Source organism: Varroa jacobsoni, unplaced genomic scaffold (genome assembly GCF_002532875.2).
Source record: "Varroa jacobsoni isolate VJ856 unplaced genomic scaffold, vjacob_1.0 scaffold_289, whole genome shotgun sequence".
In the NCBI taxonomy this organism is placed as follows: domain Eukaryota; kingdom Metazoa; phylum Arthropoda; class Arachnida; order Mesostigmata; family Varroidae; genus Varroa; species Varroa jacobsoni.
Genome location: NW_019213191.1, coordinates 229308 through 252892, shown reverse-complemented (window position 1 = coordinate 252892; position 23585 = coordinate 229308). Strand labels below are relative to the sequence as shown.

At 39.8% G+C, this 23585-nt stretch overlaps 3 protein-coding genes and 1 long non-coding RNA gene across 9 annotated transcripts; 2 read left to right on the top strand and 2 right to left on the bottom strand.

Moving 5' to 3' along the window:
- The first annotated feature begins 3326 nt into the window (after nucleotides 1-3326).
- On the top strand, nucleotides 3327-4733 carry LOC147753697 (uncharacterized). The gene is made up of 2 exons (XR_015310415.1): nucleotides 3327-3522; nucleotides 4125-4733. It is a non-coding gene; the product is annotated as an uncharacterized LOC147753697 (long non-coding RNA).
- A 4308-nt stretch (nucleotides 4734-9041) lies between these two features.
- Nucleotides 9042-10825, bottom strand: LOC111259038 (uncharacterized). Its single transcript, XM_022830713.2, has 3 exons — nucleotides 10666-10825; nucleotides 9946-10212; nucleotides 9042-9327 (listed from the first exon to the last, which is right to left on the bottom strand). Exons 2-3 carry the CDS (start codon nucleotides 10188-10190, stop codon nucleotides 9210-9212), a joined length of 363 nt encoding a protein of 120 aa, XP_022686448.1. The 5' UTR covers nucleotides 10191-10212; nucleotides 10666-10825; the 3' UTR covers nucleotides 9042-9209.
- A 3313-nt stretch (nucleotides 10826-14138) lies between these two features.
- On the bottom strand, nucleotides 14139-19590 carry LOC111259037 (uncharacterized). Of its 3 annotated transcripts, XM_086967712.1 has the most exons (4): nucleotides 16775-16914; nucleotides 15453-15477; nucleotides 14498-14732; nucleotides 14139-14293 (listed from the first exon to the last, which is right to left on the bottom strand). In XM_086967712.1, exons 1-3 carry the CDS (start codon nucleotides 16912-16914, stop codon nucleotides 14724-14726), a joined length of 174 nt encoding a protein of 57 aa, XP_086823838.1. In that variant the 3' UTR covers nucleotides 14139-14293; nucleotides 14498-14723. The 3 variants fall into 3 exon arrangements, 2 of the variants coding, with proteins under 2 accessions (XP_086823838.1, XP_022686447.1); XR_002679387.2 differs by lacking the exon at nucleotides 15453-15477 and having other exon boundaries at nucleotides 16775-17199; XM_022830712.2 differs by lacking the exons at nucleotides 15453-15477; nucleotides 16775-16914 and adding an exon at nucleotides 19323-19590.
- A 1393-nt stretch (nucleotides 19591-20983) lies between these two features.
- Nucleotides 20984-22934, top strand: mge (translocase of outer mitochondrial membrane 22 homolog mge). 4 transcript variants are annotated; one of them, XM_022830711.2, is made up of 3 exons: nucleotides 20984-21391; nucleotides 21770-22013; nucleotides 22276-22934. In XM_022830711.2, exons 1-2 carry the CDS (start codon nucleotides 21071-21073, stop codon nucleotides 21953-21955), a joined length of 507 nt encoding a protein of 168 aa, XP_022686446.1. In that variant the 5' UTR covers nucleotides 20984-21070; the 3' UTR covers nucleotides 21956-22013; nucleotides 22276-22934. The 4 variants fall into 4 exon arrangements, with proteins under 4 accessions (XP_022686446.1, XP_022686445.1, XP_022686444.1 ...); XM_022830710.2 differs by having other exon boundaries at nucleotides 21770-22024; XM_022830709.2 differs by having other exon boundaries at nucleotides 21770-22109.
- Nucleotides 22935-23585: the final 651 nt, after the last annotated feature.

The following is a 23585-nucleotide window of genomic DNA, read 5'->3' as shown; positions in this document are numbered from 1 at the left end:
AATGAACTCATGCAACCATGAATAATTAGAAAAGTATACTTTGCAAAGTGCACTTAGTTTTAAATCTAGTTTATCAAGCAGACAATTCAAACGAGACCGCCAAACTGCCAGTCTCATAACGTCAGTCCCATGTTACATTCATCCTGTAATAGGTGACATCACCAAAAGGCATTGAAGGCATTGATGAGCCTAACAAAAACGCGGCGTGTCATTTGAATTCCACGATTTAATGAATGTATCAAGTGTCACTCTCTGCGTCGATGGAGATCTGACTTAATCGAGGCTAAGACGTATGTCCCTGGGTTGGCCAGTTTTATCTCTGCTTCATATTGACGCGGAGATTTCGCTTCTGGCCATCCGTAACAATCCTGTGCTACATTGCCACTCGTGTCATTCGAAGTACTGAGAGGTAATCATAAGGCACAGACTTCTTCAGTAGTTCGAAAAAGACGAAACACAAAAGCACTTTCTTCAGCAAGAATAGCTACTTTTAGAGCTTGAAATAAATCCATTTACTACACAATAGAATTACAAAAGACAAACAAAAAAGTATTATTTAAGCAGTCTACAATCTAAATAAATATATGTTTGAAGGTGATATTCGTTAAGCCTGGCCTTAAATGGCTGATTTCCTTTTCGGTAAAAGCCGGACCACCATACATGTACCTAATCTCGCTAGGCGCATCTTACGGCTTCTGTAATAGCATCTAAATAACTTCCAGAACTCGAAGCTGTACGACATTCTGGCGATAGAAGGCCTAATCAAATACGCTACCGTTAAACAATCACAGGGCCCCTTTCTGAGTAACCTAAAATAAATGAGCCTTCATTGAACTTGAAGTAGGCGATACGCAATTTAAAACTACTGCATCCATAATGATTTAGCTACGTACTCGTTAGATTCACTAGATATCCTTCTAAACAGGCCAAATGAATATAAGATGGGTGATGCTTTTTGGCCACATTTATGGAATTATGCCAGCACAAACATAGTTTCGTTCAAAACATTTTGTAATCAACCCATTATTTGAGTGTGCAGTCGTCGAAAAATCACTAGAAAAGCGATCGTAACAAATCGGCTTGGGAGATCAGGGAGAAATTAAAGAAAAAATTGTCCATAGATGAAAACGTATAGATTAACAGAATAGGTTAACAAGCCATTATAGTGAGTCATTTCTACACCTCTCGTCGCTTCTGGGCCGCCGTAGATAATTAGTTTTGACAAAAAAAATTCGTTGTATTGGACAGCCAGATGGTGCTGCGTGATTATGGCACCGAACTATATGTAATTGCGAATACTATGTTAAATGGTAGAACGATCCCCTATTGCGTACCCATATCATAACCTTTCTACTCCTACCTACTGGCAGTGTCTAATGTACGACAAAAGAAGATGACGTCTAAAAAACGTCCTGGTGTTATCAAAGTTACGTTATCAATTGATTTGGTTAAGGAGAGCAACAAAGCTGACGTGCAAATAAATGTTAGATGATGGTTCAGTATAAAACCTGATAAGCATCCCTCAACATGGTGCTACTTCATGACGGTGCGACATTTCGCGGCACTCATGTTGCGTTCAAATCTGGCACGGTTCATTCGGATATCGTCACCCGGACTTCAGCAGGCAAGTTCTATGCCGTTGCTTGAACCGTTCTTGAGAAGGAACTTTCCAACTGGGTTTTGTCGAAAATTCGCTGTGAAATTGAATGGGAGCTAGGCAGGAGAGCTAGCCATTTCCAAGTGCACCGCTGTTCGCAATCAAGTTTGGTGCATGCAAAGGTACCTCATTGAAGGACATGTTCACTTCAGTCAAATGAACAGAATAGAAAAAATCGGCTTCAGCAAGGATTAAATAGGGAATTGTAGCGACGCTTACTTTTCTTTGCATGGACGTTTGCCTGGTTAATCTAATTATCCAAGGTAAATTCATGATTTACTGTCGACAATAAACTAAACGAGCTAATGTTAGCGGCAACGTGTCGCAATGGCAAAAACACAAGGGTCACAGTTGAGTGTAAACAGCCATTCACTAAACGTTGCTCTAATATACGATCACTTTTGATTGCGGAGAAAATTGCTTTTTGTAACATACCCTAAGTTTATTGAAAAAGCCAGATAAGTAAGTTATCGTGCCGAAGGCAGAAGGTCACCAGTCATGATGGTGTATGCTCCGATTGTAAGCAGAAGAACTAAGCGTGGCAAAACTTTGAAAAGTTAAAATTAACTATTCCAACGTACGTTCGACAGCTTTTCTAATTTTGCGAGCTAAAACGGATCCTATCGGATGTCACATACGCCCGATCTGAGATCCGATGATTTCGTGAATGAATCTGGAACGTTTGTCTTATCGAATACTGTGTGCGCGGCGTGTGCGTTCCCTTGTATTGTGTAGGCTGACACCTCACGTGTCAGATGGCTTCATTTATAGGTTAGTTGAAGCCAGTTACGAGTACGGTTCAACGGGTAGTGTACTGAAAATTGTTCGAACTTTGGCTGAGCGACGCTAGCATTCAACTTGAATACACAGTGTAGCGAGACTGCCACATCATCATTGAAACAAATGACTCCGCTACTATTATAACAGTCTCATACGCGCTTATATTCTATGCTGGATAAGAATGTTGAATGAGACGATAACGTGAGCCCTTCAGATGTTGATAAGTAGGGCTAACTAAGCTATCAATTCCGTTGGTATGTTCTATTCTTGACCTGCAATCGTTGGGAAGTGCGAATGTATTTAATGAAAAGTAAAATGCCGTATTTGCCATCTAGAAACCGTACAAGTGAAAACGTTGTAGACGTTTCGTACAGTAAAGAGGAAATAAGCCACTGATCTGTTTTCCATTGACATCTAGTGATTGTAGTGGTACCGACCCCATCGCCAACATAAAGATCATTTACCAAACGTACCTTGGAAATCCTGCATTTTCACATAGACCTATTCAGTGTGCAGTCTTCAGAGTGAGAATAGCAGAGTGACTGCGCTCAAAGGATCATTGGCCTTTGATATTTCAATAGCTTTGGCAATTGGCTTTAGTATTTCGATGGGAGCTTACGAGCAAGATTCGATATTCTTTTGACTGATGGCGGGGCGCTGGCAGCGCCATCTTGTCTCACAGTCTATAGAGATGTAGCTGCTTTGCGTCCATCGAAGCCTTTAGAACAAGACAAATTTATGGGTTAGTCGAGCATCACTTGACCCAGGCATATATATTACTTCACTAGGCTGTATTGATTAGTGTATTAAATTTCTACACATTTCTTACTTACATCCCACTACTGGTCTATTTCGATTTCGGGTTGCTGAACATCAAATGACTTACCGCTCGCCGGCATAAGCTCTCGGCTAAAAGGCGATGACGTCGCGATAGCTGTCCGATCATTACCACAGGTCCTATTAAGGACAGGCATTTAAAAAAAGAATCTTGCAAGATTCTATTTGTTTTCTCTTAGCTAGCCAACTGGAATATGGACGCTGAAAGCTGTTTCCGCTACGAATGAGGCAAAAATACACGAATCGATGTAAGAGAATTAAAGTTGATTATTTTGTATTTGTTATTAGCGCCCTGGATACACAGATTCCACTAACTTTCACCGACGAAGTGTTGTTGACCAGCGCAGTTACTGAATTAAGAGTCATATAATCATCTGAAGGCGTCGTCAAGTGTCGCAATGCCTTTATTTAGATTTAAGATAGAAATATGAGGAAAATTTTTGCCAGAGTTTATAATGATCATACGAAAAAGTACGTGTGTTGTCCAGCCTTATAAACAATTCTATGCTGTCTTCAATCACGGTGCTCTATCGAAAGAAACGGGCCGAAAATTGTTACTATAGAAATTGTTCCATAGTCCTCGTTCTGGGAATGTCGACGCAAAAGATACCCCTTGTGATAGGGGACAACAACGGAAAGAAGTTAGGTAAAAATTATTACCGAAGCTAAGTGAACTAAAGTGTGTGTGTGTGCATTTGCAATATTACCAGAGAACCAAACTTTTACCAAGAAACTGTTCTGAGTTAGTTGAAAGAAGTTAACCACTAAAAGAGAATTCGCTGTTTGGATACCGCACAAATTGACGTGAATGAATACAATAGATCGTATTTTCGTCTGCGAAACTTTACAGGAACCCGACGAAGTCGAGCCGTTTGTAACGCGCTTTATCATCGATGATTAAACGTGGATCACACACGGTAATAATGTGCAAATAAAAAAGCTATGCTCCACAATCTGCGGCCAAACATGACACTTGGGCCAAGCAGGTTTACGCTTTGGTGGCATTGGGGAAAGAGTCGTGCTTCGTAAGTTAGTCCTATTTGTGGTGAAACTATTGATTCGGATCTCTACTGTCCACAACCAACAAGATGAAAAGAAGCCATTGAAAAAAAGATTTCAATTGCGATTATAATGTCAGACGACACACATCTTGAGCTACTCGCTAAAAATTCAAAAAACTTGGATTAGAAACTTTCATGCAACCGCCGCGGATCTTGTACCATCCGACTGTTAACTGTTTCAGTCTCTGCAAAGCTTTGTCACCATTTTCTACCCAACAACCTCAAAAGTCTCACAGTGACAGGATTGTGGTACTAGCGGAAAAATTATCGATCGAAACGACCTATATTTTGTTTAATAATATTATAGAAAAATATTTCTACTTCAATTTTGTCTCAAGAATGACCAACGTTTTTTCAATATATATATATATAATGAGCAATAAACAGAAATCTGCCAAGTTAAGCTTCGTCTATGCGTCTTTTTGGATAACCCCAACAAGAATCATACTAAATAAATTGAACATCAACATATGATTAATGGTTTATTATAGAAAAAATGAGGCTTAATCTGAAAATGGACGCGCGGCAGAATGTGTCACAAGAGCTGTTCTGTTACCCCTGGTGTCCTGCAGGTGACACTCATAACGCTCCTTAGTTCTATCCTTCTTTAAATAAATATTTGCGTCTTTTCACTCTCGCGCAGCCGCTCTATATATCGCATGCCTGTAACCCTGCAGTGTACTCATCTGTTTTCTATTTGCTTCAGCAAGGCGCAATATAAAAACCCCTCATCAGCTCATTATTAATTCGACCCGAAAAGAGGAAAAGGTCTTCTTCCTACTTCACAGGGTAGCGCAAATACGACAAAATTCGGTCTTTGTTTTTTGAAAGTGTGCAATTGTATGTGCGAATGATACAGTACAGATGCGTTGAAATTTATAGCAAAAAAATTCTAAGTAGCGATATACTTAAATGATTTGTATTCATATTATCACGGATCGAGGGCGCAATTCGTTTCGACCTATTGTATGAGAAAGACATTGACAGTTTCCTGATACATGCAGCTAAGCTTATGTCACCGTGTGAAGAGATTTAGAGGATTTAAGGGCTGACCAGATCTATTAGACTACATTTCTCGTAATACGTCTTTAAGAAAATGACACTCCCTAATATCTACATACGTTTTCCATTATTATACTGAATACGCGTATACACCATCGACATTTTTTTCTTAAATCTGCTCCTCCCCAACTCTTTTTACGCCTAAAACATTATCGAGCGCTTGCTACGAATTTCGCTCTATTCCGTTTCGCATCGTCTGATCCCAAGCGAGTTTTGCATTTGATCAGATAACGTCCAGCCGCTAACACCAGGGAGAGGAAAAGGGACAGAGGGAGTCATTGCAGTTTGACCGCATAAAAACGGCCTGACCATTATAACGGAGGATATTCTGGCGGCAACGGCAACAGCAGCGGCGGCTGGAATTGAAGGACGAAAACTAGACACCGCCACCAGTTACGGCCACTCCTCTGTGATCAAGGACAGGACCGTCTGAGTGGAAATGATGGAAGCGTCGAATAGGAAGACACAATGCGAATGTGCTGCGAATGAGGGTAAAATTAGAAGCTTAAAGCTCTTCTTTCAGCTGGGCGTGTGAGTTAGTTGCTGGCATGCGACGGCGGCAGCAGCAGTGGTAAGGCTACCGGTTCTCGTGCTGGAGGCGGATTCGAAAACGTGGCAGGCGCTTGGTTCGGTTCAACGATTGGCCTTCGTTGGTTGGTGTTGAGCTTAACGGTGGTGACGGCGGCGAATGGCTATGACTAGCCGTGGGTTTCCCTTACGCCATCTCAGCCGATCTCTATCGCTACCAGTCGCATCGGGAGTGAGAAATAGTCGTTGAGAGGTCCGTCTCTCTCGCTGTCTCTTTTCGTTGCTTCTCCGTTCCGCTCGTTGCCTCCGCGCCTTAACGCCTTTTCGAAGCAGATGCGTCCTGCTGCAGGACTGCAGTGGTGGGCGGGAACTGCACTTGGCTACAGACCTTAGCCTCTCTTCAGTGGCAGAGTTGTTGATGGTATCCGTGATGATGGTGCCCAGGAGTAGAATGGTAACGGCGAGGGGGCTGGCAGGATGATGATGATGATTATGGCGGTGATCTTGATGGCGATGATGCTCCCGGTGATTCTGCTGATGATGATGGAAGATTTGGAGGCAAACTTTACGAAAGCTTTACGAAGAAGCTCACAGAGAAAGCGTGGGAAGGAGGAAGTTCACGGGTATACACCCAAATATCAGAAGAAGGGGAACCGTAGCCTGGATAGAGCTAAGGACCAGCCCGAGCTCCTCCCGAGGGTGACTGATGTGCAGTCGATGGCTGCAGTGCCAGCGTCTACGAGATCTTTAGAAATAGAGGAGCACGGCGGATCAGAAGCAGGAGACAGTAGAAGTAGCAATCGTCGTCGTCGTGGGAGTTATGCGGACTCAGAAGAGGAGAGTGAAGGCGAGGTCAGAGGCAATGAAAGTGCCCATTGTGGTGTACGCTCCACTGCTACTGGACAAAATGGCAGATCGTTTCAATGGAGTACCGCCCACACACGGTTCGGAATAAGCCAAGCTGGATTCGATATATAAAGGATGGAGCTCCGCCGCTGGGTGAGAGGGGTGTCTGAAGAAGTTGTTTTACGAGGAGTAAAGCAACGACGGGCAACTGTCCTGTGCGATCGTTTAGCCGAACAGCTTTCTCTGAAAGTAAAAAAAACAAAGCTGCACGCCCATTTCATAAAATGCTATAGACTTGTTGGTAGGCACCAACCGGCATCGCGCCATCAGAATAAAATCATCCGTATAAACAAGGTTGTACTATTTAGGGCAAGTTGTATTTTGCGGATATTACATAGAGAATCGTCTATTAAAGCCCGAAATTTTGTCTGTTTTGGCTTTTTCTTTTTACTACTAGATAATAACTAAACTTTTGCACTGTTCCAATGCATTTACCGAGGAACGCCATATAAAATCAGAGTGACTTCCAGTCAGTAATAAATTAAATTAGTTTGCCTTATTTCAGTGATAGTGGTAGGATAACTGGCAATATGGTCGAAATCACGTAAGGGTAACTGGAAATATCTATTTACATGTTGAAGCGTACTGGGTGAACTTTGCCACTGAATGGAAAGAACGGGCCCCTCATATTCCCCTTTTCTGATTCGATATAACTGCAGAAATGGGCAGAATTTTATGGCTAAAAGTACATTTTTCCGCTCGCACTAATAGTATATATAATCGTAGGTGTTCCTGTCACTATTACTATCTAATGTAGAGCAAATAAATTGCCTAAGATACGCTGCTATTACGATTAGAGGGGACGAGAGGAGGGTGAAGTTGAAAAGCTGACTAATTCGAGGATGGATGAAGTTGTTGACCACCCAACAACGTTGAGGTCTTGCCACTGCTTTTTTGGGAGATCGTAAATAGGATTATTACCAAAACTATCTCTTTTTCGGTCGACACGTGCTTTCAGCGTGCATAAGCGCACACAGTATTAGCGTCCGCGGAAAGATTTCAGGGTAAAGCAAAGTTACAACGAAAGCTCGACAATGTTGGCACGGTCTCGCTGAAGTAATTGGACAAAAGTCAGTGTTGAATCGCTTTGACAAAAGCTAATTGAGAACGCGGACAATTCTAGGCCGTATGTTAGCATATATACGCAAGTATCGTGTCGCTCTTAAAACCAAAATGGCTCAATACGTCTAGGTTTTTCATACGTGCACTAATTTCAGTTTTCCAAATTAGTCCAATTTTACATTCTAGTCCGTACATTTTTACCATAAATATAAAAATAATACGTTCTAAATGATGATACTCTTCTGCGCTTAAGTGCGTTCAAACTGCGTCGATAGCTAAAGCTGGCATATTTAAAATCAAGTTATATCTCTGATATTTAGCAGCGGTCATCAGGATGCGTTCGTATACAACAAAAGCCACCAACAAAATCCTAATCGTACTATATCTTATTTTTCCGTAGCCTATACGAAGACGTAACCTAACAATGAAGAACATAGCAACTCGATAGTTTAGTATTTGATGGTACCATGAGCTGTGAAGCTTATCTGTTATACGGAGATTTGGACTCAAGTTCCAGTAGTATTTTACGTATGGCTACGTCAAATATATTGTTAAACGTATTATTCTCTAAAACTAAGATCAGGTGTGTTGTCGGAGATTAGTTTACACTTTGCCTGCAATAGTTACAAAGCTGTGAATAAAAAATATGGATTTCCTTAAATCTTTACATAGATCCCAGCCAGAATCGTTTGTAGTCGTGCGTATTTTTTTACATATCAAGCTAAAATACGGAGCACTCGTAAATTTGAAGTTTTGATTAATTTGTCGTGAACATCCGCTCTGACACTCAGCTGTCATTGGCCGTTTACTAAATATATATGTTGAAAACGATGATTTCTGGATTGAACGGCCCTTCAGCGTCAACCTGTTCGGTTAGATGTGTATGTTTCTATCACCATTCAACACAAAAAGATGGCGAGGTGTTATCTACTCCTCGCCATCTCTCTAAGGTACCATGTGATGCTGCGAATCCCAAGCAACGATGTCTTATGGGTTATCACCTAACAGTATAAAATTTTGTCCCACTTGAAGTATTTGGGAGCGAGACTTCGTCGATCGAAGCAACGTTACGGTCACTGAAGTGACTACCTTTTACAGCAAAGGGTATCCAACTAAAGCCTCACTCATAAATTAACGTGAATCAACCATTTTTAGCAAGAATATTTATTCAATTACTGCAGAAATAGTCATGTATGAGCGTAATATAATCGGAATTTATATATTATATACAGTACAATGTGGTCAAACATGTTTTCTATAGTGTCCTGTATGGAATAGCACGTTTGGAGTGCAGTAACCTGGGCGAAACGTACTGTCTAATAAAGAGCTTTATAAGGAAGGTCGAAAATGTTGTCTATGCCCTTGTGGTAATGCTTGTACCAAACCTGTGGCTTCTTACGGCGGAGGGGAACATGCGGCATCAGGAAGTCGTATCTGTAATACCAACACGAATTAATAATAATTATTATCGTTATTAGTGTTTGGTGATAATAATGTACGTAATTATTAAACATGCATGTACGTGGTGTAACTGCCCAATAGGAACCTGTATTATGACTTTTATCAAATTTACCATATATTCAAGACGTGACTGTTCAGTGATACGTACATATGTGACAAGGTAAAGAACTACGATAACGAACGAACAATAATTAATGAGACATATTCTTGGACGCCAAATTTGGGATTGTCTCGTGCCGATTTGCGGGAACTGATCGCGGATCTTATTTATTTATTTATTTATTTAAACGAACTAAAATTACACGGGCGATGCAATCAATGGCTCGCAGTGACATCGCGCCACTTCACGGTTCCGTGTTGGACTAAAATGTCTTTGTAGAAAGACGACGACCCAAACAGAATTTCCTTGTCACGTTTTTTCCGCTCAACGCATAATATTATAGTTTAATTGTTTACAATAGCAAAATTTAGCGGCAATAACAAAAACTATGCTCCATTTCAAAGGTCGACGTGATCTAGAACTTCATCGCTGGCTCACTCTGTATTACTAAAATAGCTCTATACATTGTACTTGTAGCCTGGTTCACTTACCTCGAAGTTGTCAACGGGTATCGTTCGTAAACCTGTTTATTCCGTGCCATATCCTTCCGCCAGTATGTGAACTTCGTGTCCGGCATCTCACATTTTGCGTTGTACTTTCTGTGACGTTCGAGATCATAGTGACGCTGAATATCACGTGCCAGGTTAGAATGTGGGGCCAGCCCAGCGGCCAAATCATAGACTGAGGTGATCAGGGTAGATTTGGGCCGGCGATCAATGGGCCTGTAGGACGTCATCCTGAACAATTACACTGATCAACTAAGCAAGAAGTGTAATACAATTTTCATTAGAACTTTCACAACTCACACTTCAGCTGGATCACATTCTTTATCTTCCATTATTATTATTTCTGGTAGGTAAATAATCGAGGTATAAAGATGTGGCTTCTCAATAGCTCTGATACGATGAGCGCGATAATAACGCGTAATTCGGGGTCAGCTAGGACTCGCTATTGATTTTAACATATAGTAAGGATCACATTCGCATGGAGTTATTAAGTCGTGATTGGGAAGATGATTATGTAAAAAACAGAGGGTAAATTCAAGGTTTGAGTAAATTTGTGGTCAATTTAAGATTGTTAATTATTTGGAAAACTATTGTTATCAAACGTGATATTTGTAATACACTTATCATTGAAACTGAAATACTCTATTTCGTTTAATACTAGCACAAGGCAAAAGCTAAGACTATGATGACAGAAGCTGAACCTACCAACGAATAAGATGAGCCTATCACATGAGCCTGTGACACGACACTGCGAACTCTAGGCGGCGCATTGTTGTCGACCTTAAGAAGGCATTCGATCAGAACCATCGACTGGCACACCCACAGACCCTCGCAGAGACGCAAGGAGGTCTCCTTTTAGGTTGACGACTAGGCTGTTTGGCCTTAAGCGCATCACAATACACAAGTAAAAGTTTGGTTAGGTATCTGCTCAAATAACTACACGAAAAGCATGGCACTTTTTCTCCGCAGAAAAACCATTAACCCTTGTGCAAGACGATACGATTTACCATGCAAGTGCAGGTGTTGTTACTTCAGCGTGATAGACAGCCATGAAACGATATTACGTAGCTGAAACTGACTCAAATACTGAAGGCCAAGCTTTCAAAGATCTAGACAGATCAGCTAGACAGAATGTACAGTCAAAGGTTTCATGCAGCTTGTTCTAACATAATCTGGTCGCATAATGTATATATCCCTAGGTTTTGAGTTTTTCGTCTGGTATCGCCCTTAGGCATTCCGTCAGACAGACGGCAGGCTCCCAGCCATCACGGGACGAATCTAGACCACAACATGTCTTTAACGTTAGCAGGCAAATACGTTACTTACTAGGCTATCACGGCATATCATAGGGTATATACAACCGACGCAGAATAAACCTGTGTAAAAAAAGAAAGTTATTGCTTTGATACAATACTATCTGGTGCCACAACGAGCGTTTAATGGTTTTCTTTTGTTTTTCTGTTACTTGATTTGTCTAAGCGCAATTCGATTAGAGTTGTATTGGCTGTATTTTGTAATTAACTATAATATATTAGCTTGAATTTTTCTCCGTTCTCTCTCAGACTTTTTTCTCCATTTGGCATTACACAGTTAATTTTGTCTTCGAAATTCACTTAAAATGCGTTTTTTGCATCACTCCTGCGCCAGTCTAACGTTGAGCTTTCCCAATTTAAAAATTGTTGATGTAGTGAAGCATAAGAAGATATTGGTTCCCGTGATTTATGCTGAAAATGGCCTGAACATACTATTTTGAAAATGTCTAATGTGTGTAGTTAAAAAAAAAAATAGAATACTCATAAAAAATAGTTAATTGCGCGTCACTACAAATAAATGGAGATTATAAGGACAGCTTTAGGCCATCGAAGCAGATTTGGACACTTTACCCAAAATCAACTACGTTTCGAGTCCCTAAAATAAACTATTGACCTAAAGATAATTTAATTTTAATTAATAAAAAAGACAGTTTACGGGCTGTTTAATTTATCTTACATTGTCTCGTTTTTGCTTTTTCTAATGGACTAATTAATTATTCTCAGTAAAGAATATATGAAGCTCTTCTGATTACTTTTTGGTTACAATGTTATAACGGCATTTTTATCACGTTTAGAAAGTTTTAATGAATAGCACCATTTGAAATAGCCAAATATCCTAGTTAAGCTAGGAAAAGATAGACGAATTCAGTCGAATCCGAAATTAGGGTACCCAGTTAGTGGTATAAGCTACAACTGTACGTTGTGCGAGCAACAGTCGTTGCGTCGAAGACAGACGATCGTACATGCAACCTTTCGATCTAATGAATTCCACAGCACACAGACCTACCCAGGTTTATTCGGGCTGGCCAAGGGCCTTTTACCGTATCCCAGGAACGTGCCAAACAGTGACGGTAACAAGAAATCTTGCCCACAAACCCAGATGCTCAGCTGGCGAATCATAATGGGGACCGGGTGGGTCAAAAACCTATCTCGGTACCTTTTCAGTAAGACGACAAAACTCAACAGCTGTTGTCGGTAAAAATAACCCAACTAAGCTCTATATTTTAGCCCTGCTACATAAGGCTTTAAGAAGGCACATATATATCGCAGGCGTTTTTTAAGTATTCTTATTTGTTTGCTGTTCGTCAAAAACAAATTCCGTTTCACTTTACGCAATTTCTTTTTTACTCTTCTAATAATTTACTATAATCACTGCATATTATACGTAAGAGCGTGAATAGACAATGTGTTTTCGATCTTTTACTGAATATAATTTCAGCGCTGAACTGGTGAAACATAGTCTATTTTAAGAAGCCAAATGAAAAATGTAAAACCAATGCATGCTTCGTCAGAGTATATGCAAGTGTGTAGTCGTAAAGTACATAAAACGATTCGACTTTTCAGGGATAAAACCCAGGTCGCAGAATCTATCTCCTCTATCAGCCGGTACGTATCGTTTGGCTACGACGAGCCATAGCTGACTTTTGATTCGCCCCAAGCTTTTTTTCGTAAATGGGAGCGAAAATAGGCAGAGTACGTCAGCTTGTTAAGGAAAGGCTGAAGTCGAGATAGTCGAAATAAGATCTCTAGTCACTTCCATAGTCATCTGCGTGCAGATGAGCATGAAAGTGACGAGGATAATTAGGAAACCCTTTATATATATGATCATTACTTGATTCTGATATAACCATACAAACGTTATTAGGAAAATCTGGCAGCTAGAGAAGATCTCGTCGATATACTGGAACGTCCGTATTGTACGCGTAAGGTAAAACAGAGCGACCACTCATAGTACGCTGCTTCGAGTTCTGGATATTCACCCTTCCTCGTTTAGTAACTAGAAAAGCCTCAGGAAGACATTTTGATTTTTCCGAAATTCCGTTTTCGCCCCTGAAAGCAACTTTGAAAATGTAGTTAACTATCAATTTTACCTTGCCCGCTTATAAAGTCTATCTTCTTCAGATGATTGTTTCTTTTAGGTTGTATATACCATAAGGCGCTGTTACGTGTTATGTTTGTATAATAACGAAAACAATAATAAACCAGTTTATACTAGCGGATGCACACACTGTAGCCTACTGGGTAGGCATATCTAGCTGTTTCTCTACAAATATTCTATAGAAAATGTAAAGTCATTTATTTACAGTCATTTATACAATACTCTATTGCCGTATCTATGCAAAAGGAATTAGTGTTTAACAGCGGCGATCTTAATAGCGACACCTTACCATTTTAAATTCATTTATAGCGAACAAGTATCAAAACTTCAATGTTTCGAAAGAAGTATACTGATGTCAGATTGAGGACAACTTTTTTTTTCTAAGAGTGTGAGCCTGGGGACGAGAAGGTTTAACAGCGAGATTTTTACTTTGATTTTGTAGTTGGTGACCACCATGGCGCTCCTAAAAATCTATTCAACTGTTTGAGTGTCGACTAAATTTACGCATCTGGTTAAAGACGCTGCTACGTTATTATGGTGGGTATTGTAGCAGAAATTCGAAAAATGTTTGCAAGCGTCACACACAAGTGATATAATTTAGCCTTAACAAGGCCAAGCACAAGGATAAAAGCATCCTCTTGTTCCCTTCCAAAAACGCTTCAGATTAATTTATCAAAGCAGACTTCAAGTGCAACAAGTGTATGTCATCTGTAAAGATCAAGATTACATTAAAAATAAATATCACTACACTAAAAACTAGACAAATATCGAATAAAGGCGGGTCGAAACGTTTATAACAAATAACTTTATCTAACCAATATTATCTTGTCAACTTAAATGCAAAATACACACAACATAAAAAAGAAGGTAGAAGCAATCCCTTGCGGTCACTTCTGCGTCCATTGCAATCCATTACGGGAACCTAAAATGATACCCAGACGCGAAGAACAAAACTATAAATATTTTATACATTCATGTCGGATATAGCATCTACAAGGTACATCTACTTAGTGGCACAGACGTTCTTATCCTTTGCCTGCAACAGCCGTCAGAAAATACTTTTTACTTCATCTTCTATATCAGGTATATGGAATCTTTTCCATCTTTCGAAGAAGTCTGTCTTCACCTGCCGATCTGCTCGTTTTGTTGACTGGTCTGCTTGTTGTGTTGTAAGCGTACATTGACGCTACCGCGGCAAAGAAGATAACGCCCGTCTGGACCAGGCATGTTGCTACTAGGGAAACCAGTGAAATCACCCAACCCTGACGCCCTTGTGGAATAGAAGCAACGATTGGCAACGACCAGAATACGACAAATGCTACAGCCACTACAGCAGAGACATCCGTCGTTCCTCAGTAGATCTGCAAAGAAAAAAATGACCGACTAGCAAGGTTTTGTGACAAGGCTTAATGCATGAAAATTGCACTAGGTTTTATTAACGAGATCTATCACGAAAAAAGTTGACACTGACATTAGCTATCTCATTCTAGATTTTTTTTTTTTCGGAATTGTCAGTCGTTCGTGGTGAACGTCAACCGAAACCTTTCACGAACACATGAAGAGAAGTAGGCTTATCCCCGAAATTGTTCTAATCAATGCATTTATTAGAATTTCATATTTGTCAGTGATGATATAATTGTACCTTGCTATGCTTTAAATCAACAGCCGCAAATACAAAACAAAGCATTTACTTTAAGGCGGTTTATATACTAATTCTGACATGTCTCATTGCTTCAAAGGTATAGTCACAGTTGCAAATATGTTTGAGCTTAATCTTCGATATTACACACTGCACATTTGACGCGGACAATACGGATAGGACTGGCGACATTCGGATAATTCTTTTTACAGCTTCACACAGAGTACGTTAGCATTATTCATACCTAAAATATCAATAAGATAAATCAGATATTACAGAAAAACCAGTAGATGTCAACACAAAAAACCAAACGAAGTGGTCTTTTCACCGTACTATTCCAGCCCCTATATGTTAGTATGCTTTTCTTTCAACGAGTATGATAATTTAACGCTCTGAAATGAGACTGCGAACGGTAGAGTCCGTTTACTAACGAAGTACGCACTCGAACGCAGCGGTCAATGTACAACCTGTAGAAAAAAACAAGCGGACAAACAAGCGTCGTTTTTTTACCAAAGAGAAGTATATGGCAGCGCAAGGGTGGGATGCAGGCGCTGGAGCCTTAATACGTAATGCGGATAGCCTATTTCAACAGATTCTGTACAGTGAAAAAGAATGCCCTGAAAAGGCCTGAAGGAAGGAACTGGACTGAACTGAGAAGAAGTGGAAATCAATCGGGAACAACGATGGCGATGGTGTACTATCTCGGTCCGAAACGAGCTTCTTCAAGCAACTATAAGAACAAAGATTTACATTTGAAACAGTCGCTCTACCTTTACGCCAGAAATACCACTATAGACTTCAAGTATAATGTTCGCAAAACTTCTATACGGAATGCACTGCTGCTAAGCAGATAGCAAATGCTAGAATTTTTCCTTACCTACTGCATACGGTAGTAGGTTCACTCTAAACGGCGAAATTTAGCATTATGCTGCTTTATAAGTTTCATTTCAGGCACAGGTTTGATTGTTCAGTATCTCCGCTTGCGGTTAGCTAAACATTCATATCCGTAGGTTTCCCAAAACTGCTAGTACCTATAGGATTGTTTGCGCGTTCATTACGATGCAATATGATGGCTTACATCGTACAGACCAATAGTATGTGATTCTAGAGTAAAAGGAAATTGTATCAGAGTTGGTTTGAAAAAGTGACACCTAAACAGTCTCGTAATAAACATACGTATCATAGGAAATAATAGGTCAGATTTATGCTCTATTTGCACAATCACCAGATGCTAAACTCTGAACAAGGTAAGTTTTTGTTGTAGGCGCTTTTCTTTGAAGTCTTCCTTTCACCGGGTTTCTTTTTCCTTTACTTGCGACTGTATCCATGTGCCCTGTTCGTCGTCGTCGTTGCCTTTGGCTTTGAATTTCAGATTGGCTTGCCCCCAAAACCTATTCGCCTGCCTTCTCCTTTCCGATTTCGGCTCCAGCACTGGCTTTTTCCGCGGCGTGCTTGTGACTGGCCTGCCCGACCGACCCAGCTAGTTCCCAGGGTAGGAGCTCGAAACTAGTTCTTGTAGGTATTAGGAATTTTGGCAATCTATGTCCTTTAGAACTGCATAGGCTCTATTTAGGACTGGGTTTTTTTCACAGTAATACTTGTCCAAGCTAAAATTACTAAAGCAGCGTAGAAGACTGCAGTAAATTGTACCCTAGAACCGACATTTTTAGGGTCACCAACTGCTCATTGTAAGATTTTGGCCTAGTAGGATGTATAAATGCTTCTCCTCCAGCTAATTATACGGTTCAGCTTTATTCAACGTACCTGAGGGAAGCTGCGCAGAGCACCAGCTTGTGAGTCGCCGATGGTGGGTGCAAGCAGGTAAGAAGAACCTTTCTTCTTCGAAGAGAGGATAGCGCTGTCCTTAGCATTGCAAATAGAAGGCCATTGGGAGAGACTGACATAGTGGAAGATCGCTTAAGCCGATTGGCTACAGGTGGGCCGCCTTGGGACTGCAGCTGGCTGGCATCCGAGCTTGAAGGCTTGCAACTACGAACCGACTTCGGCCCACAAACAGACGAGAGCCGATGAACGAGCAGCGCGTTTTCGCCACTACTACAGGAGATGGCATCCTTCGGTACCCTTTATCGGCATTAGAGTTGTGGCCCGGACTCTGGCCCGCAACTACCAAACAGAGAATTCCTTAAAAATGCCCTACTACCCTTCCGGCCCGAAGGCGACGCGTCAAATAGTTCAAACGAAAGAGACCAGGCCGTCCCATGGCTACCGTATTGTTCATGCCGGCGGCGGTTACAATCGGCACAGCTGTTACTGCTGCTGCTACGACAGTTCGCCATTGAGTAGATTTTCTATCCTAGGACAAGTATCTTGGATGCCTGTATGGTGGGGGCAAAAAGCGCCGCCACCTAGGGTACAAAATTCAGTACACCATGTAAATTTCCACAAGCGAAACGACTTGCGGCCAACCCAATGGGGCTTTGGCTGACCGCCCAGTGCATTATCGTTGCCGCCCTGTCTCTTCCCTGGCCGGTTCTCTCTCGTTTAGCTTCACTCTTTCATCTCAAATATCGGGAATCAGCATCTGCCTGTTTTTTTTTACAAAAACGGCCACTTGCTCGCTATTCCAGCAGCAGTTGCTATTCAGTCGGCACCAGCACCAAGGAAGCAGTCCAGCAAGAATTCAGCACCGTGTCTGAGTTATACGTAAGGGCGTTAGGGTCGAGTTACGTAAATCATGCGTGCCCACGATAGCCGCTGTAGTGGTAGCAGAATAATGCACGAGGTGCGTGAATAATTTCACCATACACAAGGCGACGGCAGCGCCATGCAACAGGTGAATAAGGTTTATCTTCAGATCGTCCTGAACATGCGTCTGTCTCAAGTGAAAGAGCCATAATAGTGAAGAAAAAAAGTTTTAAAACTAAAGTCCGTAACTCTATTTATGAAGTCGTCTGATAGGTACTTAATTTTGTGCTCTAGGTAGGACAGGCGTGCCGGGTATTAGTAGCAACGTAAACAGATGCTAGTAGTCGAAAATTCCGTTCAGAGATGACGAATTTGCTTAAAGCTCTCGTAGTTAATTAGCCGAAATCCTATCTAAGGATTCTGTAATCGTTTGTTGGAGCAATCTTATACTAAGATATGCGTGTATGAATCAATTTCATAACTGATTATTATCAAGAATAATACATTGATAACCGCGTTTTTTGCGGAAAATATTCAAAATACGTGGCTTTTAAAAGTTATTATGGTAGTGAAACTTATTCCTATGTACAATCGTATGTCTAAAAGTGCTGTAATCATCCATTCAGCGCGATCAGTCGCTTGAGCCCAGAATTCTACGCTGACAGGCTTTTGGCTTTAAAAACCTTATTACTACAGCCGTTACGTTTTCTTCGACCTGTTTCCTCTGTTTCTTCGACAAATTAACTCAATGCACGAGGTATCACAGCGACTTCGTATGTAGCCGTTCTTGTCTATTCGATTAAAAAAATGGAAGTTCAAAGCTCAACAGCCACAAAGATGGCTTCTGGGCTTTCAACTTCCCTTAGAACTTGCCCATGTTATTATTCTTAACTTATGTGGTCGACTGTGTTGTCTCAATAGAGTCATCGAAATTAATTTTATGCTCAGCATTTGTTTGTGTCCTACTCATCAATTTAATTTGAAGTGAATGTTTTTGCGACATCGCACGCATATTATGCACTTAAGTTAAAAGTTGAAACTTAAAAAACGTAATATGTTCTTTTGGGTGTGTACTAATAGGTAGAGTAGATATTTTTCACTATATTTAGATCCTCAATCCTCAAGGATTTATTAAGTAGCCAAAAAAAAGCAGTTTCTTGTTGAATTGCTAGGGGCCACTGGGTATACCTTCAATGAGAAAATTAATTTTTACCAGATATTTTAATGATTTTTACGGAAACTTCACACATTTTTTTTTCACAAAATAAACGCTCAAACAGTTAAAACTAATGCGACCATCTACCTTAATGGTTATTTACCTTAAAGGGTTGATTTATTCCCATTTTAAGTAGTACTTTAGGTTACGTGTAATACAAGCAATGATCAAGCAAATGCTACTACTGAGCCCCAAATGAATTCACGTACAGTTCTTGCACGCCATACTTTTTTCCTTTTTTTTTTTTTTAACCTACTATAATAGCTACCTAAATACACGAATCTACCTTACTTTAAAGTAGCTCCAAATAAGTTTCCTTCCTTCGATGTTAACAAGAGATTTTATTTTGGATTAACTCACAAAGGAACGATGCCAAGAAATATGGTTGATTAGTATAGAAAACTTAACCTATTTCGGTTTAAAAAATGAATTTTAAGCAAATGGATTTACCCAGAAACTTATTTTTCTGAATGTAACTCGCGTCTATCGAAATCCGCATGACTAATCCGTTAAGAGAATATAGCTTGACACCTTGCACCGTATAAGTGTATTTATCAGAAATAGTTGGTGTCGTCTGCTTCATTGTTGCCATTTATCAGTATACGCGATCCTTTTATTTTTTAATCCATCAATTAAAACCCTACACATAATATCAAATATGTTAATAACGTCAGCTCTATATATATATATATATAGTTACGTCAATTTTCTTGTTTGCTTCCAGCGACTTGCAACGGAGGCGTGCATAGTTTTACACGCAGCTGAATGTAAGAACACTTTGTAAATGCTATCTACATTTAAAAATATTGTCTCGAATTTGGAATCTACTATTTTAATCCTGCCAACTTCAGATTATGGACCCTCAGCTACCTATAACAGCATAATCACGCAAATCAATTCAGCTGAGTTCGCGGGGTTTCTGCCTCAGTGTAGCCTATAATACTTTCATACATTACTAACTCTATATGTTCAATGAGGAAACATGCCTGTGAAGTACATTATACAATAGACATCTCATGTCATGTGATTACGAACTTATGATTAACTATACGTGTCTACTCAATTTAGCTTCTCTTCTTCTTCTTCTTTTGTTTATGATAATCCATTTGAGTTATTGTGGTAAAAGCACAAAATCTGTCTTGAAAAATAAATTCAGCTTTTCCGAACAAAAAGAATTAGAACCTATCTAATTTCTTTGAGGATTCCATAGCTCAATCCATTTTATTAAATTTCTAAGAATACGCTTAATATCTATCATAGGGTACGTTTATGCAGTCTAAATTTCGCAGATTTCATAAAATATAACTCTAGGTATTCATGATACCATGAAATTTGACTTAATGCGACGGCGTGAACAGTGTTCATCTGTTATCAAAGTTACTCAGTAATGATCAAAGTTGGTGAAGAGCTCAACAGTTATATAACCACATGTAAAGGGGTTGATGAAACGGGTATTTTAGTTGATATGTGCATAATGCAACGGAGTTTATTTTGAAAAACAGAATGAGAGGAATCCAGGAGGTTGACGCTTACACAGCGAGCTTCGGGTGACATGTTTAGACTTATTTCAATAATGGTCACACAGAACGACCCAACTGGTTAAGTAGCACTCAATCAGCAGAAGTCTTAAAAGAGTATAAGAGCTGAGTTTTGTATCGATTATATAGTAAGAAAGCGCAGAAAGTTTTTAAAACTATGTTTTGAACAAAGTGTCTTAATGTATCACACATAGGCCTCATGACTCACTGCGAGCCCCTGTGAGTTGTTGAATTCAAATATTAAGTCAATTAAATTGATCCTGAGAAAGAAAAACGTTATTGTTGAACTGGGGAGCGAGACAATGTAACAGTTAATATGCACACAATAAGAGTGCAAAATAGCTTTTTTGAAAGTCTTCGATATTTTTCGAAATTCGATTCCAGTGCCGTATTCGCAATTGCTGCGAAGAGTTTTTCCAAAATCAAGTCAATTTAAAACTCGTGCACTCTATTTGTTCCCATTAGTAAGCCATGCTGAATCGCCCGCGCGGGCTATCTATTCGAACTCCGCCTCTTTTAAGGCTCCAAACTTCGATAGCAGCAATCAATCGTGTCGTCTGCATTGTTTACGCTGTGTTCGGGCTTTAGTGTTACTTAATAGAGTTGTGGTCTACGTTTACCTCTTCTGTGTCGTGTGCTTGACTGAAGCACTTCTTTGCAATGCAGGGGGACGCCGACGAGCAAGCTGACTCGGGTTTCGAGACACTTTCTGTTCCCGACAGTCCCGCAGTAATGGATTATAGTGTTGGAGATGGAGCCATTGGAGATGGTGCCGTCTATGTGCCGGTTAGCCCCCAGCTCGCCGAAGTCCCTGACGGAGGACAGATCGGTGTTCAGGCAGGCGCCAGGCCAAACCGCGCGGACCTCGAAGAGATTGTCGACGACGATATCGTGGAAACCATTGCAGAGCGGTTATGGGGTTTAACAGAGATGTTTCCCGAAAAGATTCGAAATGCTACTTCAATTCTAGCATCGGCTACGGTAAGATATGAACTTTGGCGAAATGCTGTTAACTGTTCTATTCATTTTTATTTCATTCATATTTTACTCGTCTTCCTTACTGTGAAACTCCCTGCAGCGAAAGAAGTTGATAGAACAAGCTATTATTATAAATTCTGCTGAAAAATGTTGGCCTCTCTAACAATTTGTTCAGTTCACAGTTGGTACAGGATCAGTGCATGAATAATATTTATTACACAAAATAAGAAATATCTTTTAATTGCTGTAGAGTACTATCTGGTCATTCTACAAATGGTTAGCGCGTTGGGTAATATACCACTGTAAATTAATAATTCCATAAACTCGACCGACCCTCTAGAATTAACCCTCGCTGACAACTTCGTTATTCTTAAATTTCAGCATACTGCGGCGGGCAAAGCGTACAGTTTATCGCGAACTCTCATTTGGGTTTTCTTTAGCTCAGCAGCCATTCTAGCTGCGCCGGTGATTTTAGAGCTCGAGCGAGTCAATATGGATGAAATAGCGAAACAACAACAACGAGAAATTCTTCTTGGGCCCAGCGCAGCCATGGCGGGCCATAAATAATGGGTCGTCGACGCGCAATCGCAGAAAAAATCACCATGTGCACCGGTGTCGCTGAGCGGTAGTTTACAGGCAATACGATTGGATAACACTAGTTCTTGGCTTCGAAGTTCTTGCGGGATTCATTTCTTCAGGCCTATTACTTTTCCGAGGCCTGGTGAATATGTAATTATTTGATTTCACACTCGAAATACCAAAAAATAGCATCAGCAGCAATTGTTTGACCACAAAAAGAAATAGAGCGTTTATGAACGAATCTTTCTATTGTTTCTAATTAGAATTTGTTGTCTTTTTTGACGCTCGAAATCTTATGTATGTTGCAGAACCTGGAGAAATGCACAGCTGGAAAAATTTGCTGTTTCCGATGGGTGTGACGTATGACTACACGTTAAAAGAAACAACGATGTGACTGAACGAGCCTAGCGATGCGTCGGATCATTTCGATAATTTCAAGAAACCAATAAATACCTATGTAGAGCATGTAGGAACATCGTACTATTCTACCATTGCGATATTATTAACGAATTACCGTTATTAAAATATTAGGTAAAATCTTATGACACTTTTAGTAACAATATCGTTGTCAATAATTTTTACGGTGCATTGACTAAATGATTGGCGTAATGTGAAGGGGCTGCAAATGCGAGAAGGAAGATACCACTAACAAAGAATACTAATAAGGAAAAAAAGAAACATTCTCTTTTGCGACAGTTTGTTTGAAACTCAAATAAGAAAATCAAATTGAACCAATTAAGAGCCGAAAGCGAACTATCCGTGGTTGTTTTGATGGGGGTGTGTATGAATTTGTCACTAAATTTGAAGTGGTGCTTAGATCTTATGCACTAGTTATTCCAAGGATTTTGAAAGAAATATGTGAGAACTACAATTAAGGTTTGAAGTAAAAACAAATAAACGTAACCTTTTTTATAAAAAAGAAAATAATAAATATGAAAAGATAAATAAACCAAAATGAGGATTTTAATATTGTGAGGTGTATTTATTTAGCAACTTGGTATATTGGATATATTCATATGTTATGAGAGTTTGATACAAGCGCTAGCAGTTGCCTATAATATGTAGTATTCATTTAATTACCAAATTGTTACTAAATTATTATTTAGGCAGGAATAGGTTGGATCGATATAATAGAACGAATTGTGTTTACCTTTCGGAATTTTGTAAAATTTCGATAAAGCTTTGGTACCTTTTACGAATTTCTTCTGCTTTTACGTCTTTCACAGTTTTATCTATTATACTTCATCTATTTTTCTGCGTTTTTAAAAAAAGAAGATCGATATTAAAAAAAATCAGAAAAAAATTCAGAAAAAGATTTCCAGAAATAATCCCCAGAGGTAGATCAAGTTGTGGAGGTCGTTTTGAAAACAATCATATTTAAGGAAGATATAATTTTTTAGAGGTCCTTTAGAGGTGGTTGTCACACTTTTAAATAGTGACGACATGGTAAGTTTTTAACGTAAAATTCTGTTTGAATGCTTGAAACGCACTTGATGAATAACAGACACCGCCGAGACCGCTATATAGATATACACAAATATACATTTGCTTATTTCATAAAGAAGAACGCAAACTCATTTCATAATCAAGGAAGGAATGTATATTTATTTATAATATA